Source organism: Juglans regia, chromosome 8, assembly GCF_001411555.2.
Source record: "Juglans regia cultivar Chandler chromosome 8, Walnut 2.0, whole genome shotgun sequence".
NCBI classification, from domain to species: Eukaryota; Viridiplantae; Streptophyta; class Magnoliopsida; order Fagales; family Juglandaceae; genus Juglans; species Juglans regia.
Genome location: NC_049908.1, coordinates 17,826,253 through 17,838,158, shown reverse-complemented (window position 1 = coordinate 17,838,158; position 11,906 = coordinate 17,826,253). Strand labels below are relative to the sequence as shown.

The 11,906-nt window shown below is 36.9% G+C and overlaps 1 protein-coding gene across 5 annotated transcripts; it reads right to left on the bottom strand.

The window, feature by feature from the left end:
* Positions 1-4,241: 4,241 nt before the first annotated feature.
* Positions 4,242-11,902, bottom strand: LOC108987219 (protein TIC 20-II, chloroplastic). Of its 5 annotated transcripts, none has more exons than XM_018960094.2 (3): positions 11,202-11,902; positions 5,199-5,229; positions 4,242-4,653 (listed from the first exon to the last, which is right to left on the bottom strand). In XM_018960094.2, exon 1 carries the CDS (start codon positions 11,817-11,819, stop codon positions 11,202-11,204), a length of 618 nt encoding a protein of 205 aa, XP_018815639.1. In that variant the 5' UTR covers positions 11,820-11,902; the 3' UTR covers positions 4,242-4,653; positions 5,199-5,229. The 5 variants fall into 5 exon arrangements, 4 of the variants coding, with proteins under 4 accessions (XP_018815639.1, XP_018815644.1, XP_018815643.1 ...); XM_018960099.2 differs by lacking the exon at positions 11,202-11,902 and adding an exon at positions 11,014-11,131; XR_001995504.2 differs by lacking the exons at positions 4,242-4,653; positions 5,199-5,229 and adding exons at positions 10,243-10,458; positions 11,014-11,107.
* Between the last annotated feature and the right edge of the window lie 4 nt (positions 11,903-11,906).

Here is an 11,906-nt window from a genome sequence, read left to right as displayed (position 1 = left end):
ACACTGATTTTGATGTTTTTAATTTCACTCTATAAATGATGGTTTTATTTGTATTAGGCAAACAACATCTTGCTGCCAGTGGTTTAGTAATTTTATATGTAATTTTTGATGTTGTTTTAGTGCCAGTGGTGTTTTCGTTCATGTTGTTGAATGTTGGGTCTGATTTTTTTTCTATTTTTCTGTTTTAGATGAGTATATATTTTCTCAAATATATTTATGTTTTAGTGATTGTAAAACATCCACAAGTTGAGTTAATGAGTTTGTATTATGCTTTTGGGGCTATGTTTGGCTGTTTTAGTGATTGTCTTAACCATACTATTTTGTTTGTTTGTTGTGTGTTAGTTCTTAAATCATGAATATAGTAGGCAAAAACACTACTACATCCACAGCTGCATCTTCTCCTGGCATCTCAGAACAGCCTATTGATGCTCCATGTCCCATAGTTGAAGAGTCCAGCGGACTAATAGAATCTTCGGTAGGCACTCCTAGTGCCTTCTGTTCTAACCCTCGCCCTCCACCTGGTAGTAGAGTTCCTAAGAATAGGCCTTTGGTATGGGTCCACTTCACAAGAGTGCCCGATTGTGATCCCGAAGAGCCTATAGCTACTTGTAACCATTGTGAGAGGCAATGGAAATGCCCTCCTAAAAGGCAAGGCACTTCGGCCATGAAAACACACATCCAACTTTGTCCCAAAAACCGTAAGAGTAAGTTGGACAAGACTCAAACATTCTTGGTCCCGGAAGCAAGAATTGAAGGCCAAGGGGAGAAGAACTTAAGGATGACCAAGTACAATGAGAAAAAAATCCGGGCAGTCCTTGCTAGGATGGTGATAGTAGATGAGTTACCCTTTAGGGTTGTTGATAGCCAAGGGTTTCGGGAATATACTAAATCCCTTGATCCTAGGTTTCCAATTCCTTCTCGATTTACCATAATGCGTGACTGTATGAGACCTTTCTTGAAAGAGAATGATAGCTTGAAGAAAATATTTTTGACCACCAAACAAAGAGTGTGCCTGACCATCGACACTTGGACTTCTATCCAGAATATTAATTACATGTGTGTGACCGCTCACTTTATTGATAGTGATTGGAAGTTGCAGAAACGAATCATTTCATTTGTTCAGATTAGCGACCACAAGGGGGCAACGATTGGGAGGGAGTTGAAGGAGTGTATGCTTGATTGGGGTATTGACAAAATCCTCACAATTACAGTGGACAATGCTACCTCTAATGACTCTGCTATTGATTGGTTGAGAACAAGGGAAATAGGAAGTGAAGATTGTGTTGCAGCTCACGAGTTTATTCACATGAGGTGTACGGCACACATCTTAAACCTTGTTGTGAGTGAAGGTTTGAAAGATGTTGATGACTCGATCATAAGAGTCAGAAATCTGATTAAGTATGTGAAGTATTCTCCCCAAAGACTTGCCACTTTCAAGTCTTGTGTTGATAGGTCAAAAGTGTCATGTTCTAGTTTCTTGTGTCTTGACGTGCCTACTAGATGGAACTCGACTTTTCTTATGTTGGACGTGGCTGAGAAGTATCAAAAAGCCTTCCAACTTTTGCTTGATGAGGATCCCTACTCACTAGTTTATTTGTCTGAGGATGGGCATGGGAAAAAGGGTCTAGAAGCTCCTGGGGCTGATGATTGGGAGACCATAAGAAACTTTTCGAAATTTCTTCAAGTATTTTATAATGTCACCCTGCGTATTTCTGGTACACTATATGTCACATCAAATTTGTATGTCCAAGAGCTCATTAATATTCATAAAAGAGTACTTCTATAGAGAAACCACTGTAGCGGTGCACTAATTGCACACGCTACGTGGCTTCTGTTTAGACAAAACGTGCGTTATGCTTCTCTTTTTTTCTTCTCCATTTGAATTTCAGAGCCCCATTCGTCTATTCAAATTTTAGAGCCCCGCGAAATACCTCATCCCTCCCTCGCCCACGTCGCGTCACCTTCCTCTGCCCAACGCCACTAGGCAACGCCGTCTCTCTGTCCAGCGAACCGAGCTATGCTCCTCCGTCTGGCCAGCGCCACCACTCCCCAAGAGGCTTGGTTCTTTTTCTCTCCTAGGGCTAGCGTTTCACACACTCCCTACCTCTCTCTGAGGCTTGGTTCATATTTTATGTCCCTCGGAGATTCAAAGCCACAGCTGCTTGTGGAGGCTCCCAAGGCGAGCAACGCCATTCAGTTCTACAAGGCTGCGTTCGGTACTGAGGAGCTCGGCCGTACCATGCATCCCAAGTGCAAAGCCGATCAAGAGCTCCCTCTCATTCTCTCTACTCAGTTGAAGCTTGATGGCTCTACCTTTCTCGTCTCTGACCTCACTAATGACTCTACTGCTCCGTAAGCCTCTCTCTCTCTCTCTCTCTGCGTATATAATTTTTCCAAACATTCTTGTTTGTGCGCGTGTCACTTTCGTTTGGATCTGTAGGCCTCAGTGGCAATGTTTTGCATTTTAATGGATCTCATACAATTTTGTGTTATTTACAATTTTTACTTCAGAATATACTTGATTTCTCTAGTTTTAGATAGTCGTTCATATGTATGGTTCCTTATTCCATACGTTTTTCACGTCTTGATCGCAAAGTTATAGTACTATAGATCTCCATCTTTGGCTGGTTGTTCTGCGTAGCTTCCTTCTTAGCTTTCTTGCCGTTATTTTTATCCAATGTTTTGAGGAACCAATGTTCACTTTATTTATTATTATCTTAATATTTGTATTGGAAAGTTCCATGTTCAAAGTCTTTGACCCATTCTTACCAAACCAAAGGACCTTTTGTAGCACTGCCTTCCATTGACGACTTGCTTCTTTTTCTACACGTCGATCAATATAGCTGAGTCATTAATCGTGCTTTTGAAGAATTAATGGTGGTGGGGTTTATTAATAGTTGAAGCCACTTTCTTAATTTCGATGGATTTGGTTGTATTCAAGAAGCAGACTCAATGACTATGGTATATTGTAGGAATAAACAGAGTTGCTCACAACGTGTTTGACAAAAGGTTGAAGAGAAAAACCAACTAACTCTATGGGGTAAGATCATGTCGTTATTGTGGAAAGAAACAAAGAATGTAGATTTCTCGGACAATCTTAAAAAGTAGATAAAATATATGGTAATATTATGAGTAAATTATAGTTATTTATAAACTTTGGAATTTATGTCCACCCAACCAGAACAAGTTCTTGAGGGCTACGAATTCCTTTATTGATATATAGCTAGCTAAAATCAAATAGCTTAAATATTTATGGTCTGTCTTCTTAGTACAAGCATGATATATTACTCCAACCTAGCTATGTTCTTGTTTAATCGGAATAGAAAAAACCACAATCAAAATCTCAGTTTATAATTATTGCCAACCAAGTGCAGGTGTTTAGTGCATTGTCTTTGAGTTGGTCTTCCAAGTCTCTTCAGGTAACCAAAGAGGTGGTTGAGCTTTGTGGCTCTAGTGAACCATGCAGGCCTGGAGCCATCCAAGTCTTCCAAGTCTCCAAGTCTTGGAGTTGGTCTTCCAAGTCTCCTCCCACTTGCGCGCAGGCTATTCTCCATCCAAGTCCTTTCCTTTTCACTCCCTTTCACTTTCTTATGGTTGTTTCGGAATGAAGTTGAAAAATAATCCCCTGATTTACAGGTTATGGCTATACAATGGGTGGCTACAACTATAAATTTGGTGCTGGAATGACACAGGATTCACTGAAGATGTTACTATTTTTGATTGAATCTCAAAATGTCCATTCATGTTATGTATTTAGATACCCACAATATTTGTATAACTGGAATGATCTTGAAGTTATGGGAATCTATTCTTGTACTTGATGGCATTTATTTCATGAACATGTGGTTAATTTCAAAAGATGCACTCATGAACATGATTTGATGAAACCCATGTATGTAAATTATATGCCATTAAATTAACATGTGTAATGAAAACAACTTGTGTACATGGTTTGAACATTTTGATCTGTCTATTAAATAGGTGCATTTTTTGATCTGCCTATTAAACAAGAGCAAGGAAACTTCGTGTGGTATTTGCTTTGCAATCAAAGTCTGGATGCAATTTGAGAATGGCACATTTTTCCTCCAATTATCACACAATGCTATGTTACTAGCCATACTAGATGCAAATTGGCATTTCTCTCACTTTAGATAATGGTGCAATTAAGGGCAAAATGAAAAAAAAAAATGCATACACATGGTTCATCTCACTTGAAACACTATGCAACACTCTGCCATCAGTTAAAACCAAATAATAGACCAAAACCAACTTTATAATGGAATGAGAGATATTATGTATATTGTTTCAACTTTTATACCATGAAGAATTAAACTAGACTAGACTGGGCACTACCACAACAGGAACATCGTTACTGTCCAACTATTACAATTCTAAGAAATCCAATTCCCAATATGAGGTGCTGGGAAGTCCCAATAGTACAAATGCAAAGGGTAGAGATGAGCAAAAAATGCCCAATAGGTCAGGATGAACTCAGTACCCACAAAGCATCAGTAAGTTGCCGTCCTTGTAGACCTTCTTGTAGAGATCATTTATTTTCAGCACTTCTCTTCTTCGAAAAATTTGGCAACCCAAATACAAATCTACCAAAAAGTAATTGTTGTCGCAGATAGAACTCGCACGAACATTATACTCCTATAATGAAAATAAGTAGAAGAGCACATAAGCCTTCAGATTGCAACAAAAATACATGTAAGTTACATGAAAATTTTAAGTTGCCAACAACAATGGAAGGGTAAACATGAATTATCTTTAATATCATCAAAACTGTCAAGGTTCAGAGCATGATACTCAACTGATCTATCCCAGCCCCTAAATGAAAATTCTTGGCTTCACCTTTACTTAAATAGGTCAATATACAAAGTAAAATGACTCCAACTGAATTTTTTTAAGATAATTGCTTTTCTGAATATACACTTGTCATAAGCTCTAGACAGAAAAGGCAACAAAAAGATAGAAATCATTGCCTCTATTGTGCCTGTCATAAAATTTAACATCACAACCATGTTAGCGGGGAAAACTAGCAGATCTTTTTGTAAAAACAACTCAATGTCATAACCATGTCCACCGGGGAAAACTAGCAGATCTTTTTTTCTTTTGATATGTACGAAACCTAGCAGATCTAACAATTAGATGTCAATAAAGCTCATTAGAGGTTCTGATAAAATGTGAAACCTTACCCGTGAGAATGGCATTGAGCAATAGAACAACCTAGAACACAATTAAAATATATATCAGTTAATGAATTTTTTGAAAAGATACTACTATATCCTAAAATCATGCATGTAATTCCAAAATTGCGAAATGTTTTTGCACAGAAATAGTATGATGTTCCTCATAATGAATGGGTGGAAAGCCGAAAGAAGCTGGATAAACGTATTGCATTTTAAGAAGATGTCGAATGAACTGAGCAAACAATTGCCTCTGCTCCCTTCCCATAGCAAACAATTTAATTTTATGAGAATTAGGTTGCTTTGTTTCAATGAAACCCAAAATCCAAGCTCTCTACTATTAAGAAGATTGCAGTCAATACCTGCACAACCCATTTCTGTAGATTCCCATGCGACGGGACCGAACAGCCGAGAGGTTACATGACCAAAATCAAGATATACAACATACTTCCACTAAAATCTGATTCGGTTTAGCTTCAATCTGAGTGTCGAACTCGCATAGAAGAAGAAGAAACCTTAGAGAAGAAGAAAAAATTTTATGATGTGTAGAAGAAGAAGAAGAAATCTCATAGAAGAAGAAGAAGAAGAAGAAATCTCATAGAAGAAGAAGAAGAAGAAGAAGAAGAAGAAGAAGGAGAAATCACCTGCGAACTCGAAATTGCACTGCAGAGGAGCTTGGGACTTTTGGGGGAGGAACTCAAAATCGCAGTTGGGGGGAGAATAAAGAAAGAAACGGGAAGGGAGACGAGGAAGAAAGAAACAGGGAGGGAGGAAATGCGGGAGGTTGGGGGGAGAGGAAAGAAACGCATGAAAGGCAGGAAAATTCAAAATGAAAGTGGCTTCTTCCATTTGGGAATTGGATGACACGTCATGCGTGTAAATTGGATGCACTAAACAGTGGATTCTATGTAGAGTTTTTCTTCATAAAAACTTGAATACTTTTTGTAAAAATAGTAATCGACACTTGAGTTCAATGGCTTTGAGAATGAAGACAAAGTATAATAAATATTGGGGTGATCTTGAAAAAATAAATCGATTGTTGTTTGTTGTTACCATTATTGATCCACGATACAAATTGGTTGCTCAAGCATATTGGTTCAACAAAACATTGGGCGATGAGAGAGGTGAGGAATTTGTTGTACTCCTCAAGAGGGATATGGAATATTTGTATGAACAATATGTAGGGTTTTGTGGTGGTTGTGTAATTGGGTCTAAGTCAACTCGGAGTTGGAGTGGTGAGGCTAGTGCATCAATGGGGAGTAGTAGCAATACCTGTAATGATGATGATCCCATGGACTTTTTTATGGAATTCCATAAAGATCGAAAATCAGCATCCTTGATGGATTGTAAGTCTGAACTAGAACGGTATTTGTTGGAGGAAAGTTCCTACAGGGAATTTTAAAATTTTGGTATGGTGGAAAGTCAACTCAAGCAAATATCCAGTTCTTGCTCTAATGGCAAGAGATATCTTGGCCATTCCGATCACCACCGTTGCATCTAAGTCGGCATTTAGTATAGGAGGCCGTGTCCTGGATCCATTTAGGAGTTCTTTGGCTCCTAGAACTGTTGAAGCTCTTGTGTGCACGCAAAACTGGTTGAAGTCAACTCCTATATGCTTGAGTCAAAATTATACAGATGCCATTGATGATGCGGAGAGTTATAAGTTAGACTCAAGTAATGTATTTAGAGATTTTTTTAAGTTGTTATATATATTGATTTTGACATTTTCTGATACTAACCTTCTATACTTTAACATCTTAATGTAGAATTAATCACTAGTATGGCCAACTTACTTCGTGAAGATGATTGACATATTGGACATATTGAGCCTTTAAGGTTTGATTTCTATTTACTTTTCAAAGACAACTCTGTTATCTACTTATACTTTGTTTATACCATAAGTCCATATTTATTTAAGTTTCCGAGACCGTAGTTCAAAAAAACTAAATGGATCCATTCCTCCTAATAGACTTTTTGAGAATATTACAACTATGTAAGATTGTGCATCTTCCTAATAAGATGTAATATACATGCTTTTTATGTTTGTTTAAATTTATTTTTCATATGATATTAAAGTTGGGTTGTTTTCCTTACTAATATTTTCATTTTTTTTTTCAGGCACAACTTGAAAGTTGGAAGTTGGAACATTTGGAAATTTGTAACATTTAATATATTTTGGTTCATTTGTTGGGCATTTAGAAGTTTGTAATTTATTTTATTTTGGTGCATTTGAAAGTTTGTAATTAAATATTTTAATGTTGTTGGAACATTTATTTTGGTTGGCTCTTAGAACCTTGTTAGATTTCTTTTGTTGTTAGAATGATGTGGATATTAGGATATAGATGATGAGAGTACATGTAAAAATTAGACTTTCTTTTTAATTTTTGAATGCATGTTATTGTAGTAGTGGTAAGTAAATATTATTATAATAGATGTGGATGATGGATGGTAGGTGTGATATGTGGATGTTTATTATAGTGATTAGTATTTAGTTGGATGTGGATATTAGGATATGGATAATGGATGATGTGGATATCAGGTTTTGGTTTTGTAATGCAGGTTTTTGTTTGCATGTTCTTTTAGTATAAATTATAATGATAACATTAGATTGATATTGCATGGTCTTCTATTTAGTTTAGATTGTAATATTGAGAAAGTTGAAATTTGAAAGGTCACAATTTTTTTTTTAAAAAAAAGTGGGTCAAATATGAAATTAAAAAAGACAAAAAAAAATAAAATAAAAAAAACCGACTCCGCTCCGACAAGTCGGAGTCGGAGCGGATAATGTACATCGCGGAGTCGGAGTCGGAGGTTGGATTCGACCTCCGACAAAGTCGGAGTCGGAGTCGGAGTCTGGGCCCTCCGACTCCAAAACAGTCGGTGCTCAACCCTAGTTTGTTGTGAAGCAAGGCTGAGACGTGCATAGGGAAGGTATGTTCATGTTTTGTGTTATATTTGATATAGAGGCTTCGTAAGCTTTTATAGAGGAAAAATTAAGGATATATGGTAGGATTTTCTGATATGAGTTGGTCTCTCAATAGCATTTGGATTTATCAATTTAGGGGATAAGGATGAGTATGATGTTGTTGCTTACGGGTTGGGATAGGAAGAAATAAAATTTAAATTCAAACCAAAACTTAGTGAAAGGTAAAATCTGATAAAATTTAGTAATAATTATTAATAATAAAACAAAACTCTAGTAAATTCAAACAAAATTATAACAGTAATTATTAAAATAAATAATGTAAAATCTGATAATAATAATAACAATAATAATAATAATAATAATAATAATAATAATAATAATAATAATAATAATAATAATAATAATAATAATAATAATAGAATACTTATAGTTATATAAAAAGTACATAAAACTTATCTTATGACCTAATCTTAGGATCGGGTTGTTACAATAAATTATAAGAATTAATGTATATTCTTGAATTGAATTTCTATTTAATTTGAAATATTCCTAAGTAGATTTTTATGTCTCATTTCAAGGTCTATAAAAGAGCAAGTCAAAACTAGTCAAATTCAAAGGACTTTCAAGTGGGCAAAACATTAGAACAACTTAAGAACTTTCAACGAGTATACGACTCTTGTCACTAGATAGCTTCCCTAGACTAAGGAGTTTATCAAGTTTTTGTGTCCCATTTGAAAAGTTTTGAAGTTTAGTGTTTGACACTATCAATTCACTTTCCAGACTTTTGACTTTTTTTTCAAGAGAAACATTTATGGTTTGTAATTGATATGCTAGACTTGTGACTTCATCTAGTTTGTTTTGAAGACTTTTTCACTTGTGCAAAGTTCTAACTTCTCAAGATTTACTTTATTGAGTTTCTTCAATTTCAAACACTCTTTGTAAAGCTTATCACACTTCCTGCAATTCATCTTCATATTCAAATTCATTTTCAAACACGATCTCGTGATCAAACACATTCTCACTGTTGCGACTTTTGCCACCAACATAGGAGGCGAAAGCCATGTAATTAAGATTTTCTTTTGAAGAAGAATTCTCAGATGAGTCACTTGGCTCAGACTCATTATCACTCAATGATGCAGCCATTGCTTTTCCTTTGGCCTTTTTATAATTAGTACACTCAATATGAATGTATCAAAAACCATGACACTCATGATACAAAACCATTGTTTTTCCTTTGGTCTCGTTTGTTTTCACAGATGAGATGATATGAAATGAGTTAAGATAAAAGTTGAAAGTTGAATAAAATATTGTTAGAATATTTTTTTAATATTATTTTTGTTTTGAAATTTAAAAAAGTTGAATTGTTTTTTTTATTTTGTGTGAGAATTTATAAAATTTGTAATGATTAGATAAGATGAGATGAGAATGATTTTGACAACAAACGAAGCCTAAATGTTTGATGGCACCTTGTCCTTGATAACTCTAGTGTCTTTCTTAGGATTCCTTTCCCTGTTTGTTGAACTAGACCTTCCTTTGAATTTTTCAAAAATTTTCTTGTTCTTATTCTTGCCATTTCTAGATGTGAACAATTTCCAAAATTTTCTAGCGTAGAAGACTATTTCCTTATCACTCATGGTATATTCATCAGATGATTCATCTAACTCTTCTCTAACTGTGTTGAAAGCAATGGACTCGTTTCTCTTAGACTACGGAAGAGTATGTCCATAAGTTTGTAGAGAACCCACCTACTCTTCAATTCTCGAGTGTCATGTCAAGCACGTGTCGAGTGAACTCTCTGTATAGGTTTCGCTCGAGCCAGGTTGAGCTGACTTCAAATCCCTTTTTCACTTTATCTTACTTAATACGATTATAACACAATTTAACACAGGTTGTCACATGAATATGCCAACACACTAATTTTACACTAACAATATTGGCCATGGAGATGAGCCATGGTGGGTGGACTAATTTTTTTTTTTGCCATGCTCATGGAATTCAAATGAATAAGTTGCCATGAGAGAATTCGAAAAAAAAACACACAGAGGGGAAAAGGAAAAAATGAATCAAGCATTTAACCTTGGAATTCAAAAGGATTTTTTCGTTCTTACTGACAACAGACTGCAATCAGGTCCCAAGTTATTAATGAATTCATGGCCAAGAATCATCCATACTCAACTAGAAATTGCTCAATCAACTTTGAAATTAAGCACATATATGGTTTAAATGGTGTATATAGTCAACTTCTATCACACATCATCCAGCAACAGTAACTTCCCAAAGCAAACTTCCTTGCTACTAACCAATGCCGCCTCAGCACTTGTACCCAATACGAAAACCCACAACCTAAAACAAACACACATTGGACACAAAGAAGACATTCTTTGGTTAGAGTGTGTGTGTGTCCTCACTCAAAGCACATCGATAGATAGAAGCAAAGTATGAGAAATGCAAAAGAACAATGTCTCATCAATTAAAAAAAAAAACCTATGGCACATAAGATTAACCAAAATAACGACAACCTCTTCACCCCAAACCAAGGATAAAACAAAAAGGGAAAACAGAGCGAAAACATCTGCATGGAAGACACAAAAAATGGGTTCAAAGGTTCACAATATGGAGTAACTTTTACCACAAAATACCACCCAATAACAATAATCCCCTTTAACAAACTCCCTCGTTATGAATAAAGAAATTATCCTTTATGCTCCAAACACTTGTACCCAATGCTAAAACCAGTTATACAACCACTACCCAAACCCAAAGAGAGGCTTCAAGAAGAAACCCTGCCTCCAAATGTGTGACGGCGTAGCCAGACATTATGCTCCAAAGACTAGTAACCTAATCGTGAAAGAAAGAGAGAATGAACAAAAGAAAAAGGGCGCACCAAGATTTCCTTACCTAATATAAATATAACGCAGATAACAAGTTTGATTAAACGCACACCAACTGTTCGGAGAAATGGTCAACATTTTGTTCCGCTCGTTCACAGGACCTAACATTGCAAAAGCAAAAGAAAGAAAGAAGGAAAGAAAGAAAAGAGAAAGAACAAGAAGAAATACAAAAACGGCAATTAGCACTACCCTCACCTAGATCTGTCTACCGGCAGCATCGGCAACGAATGGCAAGTAGGGAGTCTTGCCGAGAACACAACACACCACACTATAAAGAAAACACAATACACTGAACACAAACAGCACGTTGTAGAACCAGACCGTGACCTTGAAGCCGAGCCCGGTCCTGCCCGGGCTGAAGACCCTTTGGAGCAACAAGGGAAGCACGAGGAGCACGTCCAAAGTGACGGCCTGCATGGAGTTGAACCTGACGTAGCGGCTAAAAGACGGGTTCCTGACCACGCCGAGGTACAAAGCAAAGAAGGCAACAAAGGAGGAGTAGGGGATGGACCTATAGAGGGAGAGGAGAGGGACGAGAGGGTCAAAGAGGGAGCCCAGAGTTGGGTATTGGAGGAAGAGGAAACGGCCATACTGGAGGGAATTGAAAAGGGGGAGAGTGTAAGCCACGGCTGAGATTAACCGATCAGTGGCTGGGGTTGGGTTGTAGGACATTCGGGTGATGGTGGTTGTGGTTGCGGTGGTGCTCCATTTTCGTGGTGGTAACCGTTTGAGTTTGAAGGGATCAGGTAAGAGAGGTGACCGGGAGCTGAGATTAGCTGTGGCTGAGAGGCGGAGGAGAGGAATGGCGGCCATGTTCTTCTGGAGTGAGAGAGGATTCTTCACTTTCACAATTTTATTACGCAAGGAACCGACTGGGTATGGTGGGCTGCGGACATGAAA

Excerpts from the sequence above, each read along its gene's own strand:
- LOC108987219 (XM_018960094.2), bottom strand. The coding sequence starts at position 11,819 with ATGGCCGCCATTCCTCTCCTCCGCCTCTCAGCCACAGCTAATCTCAGC.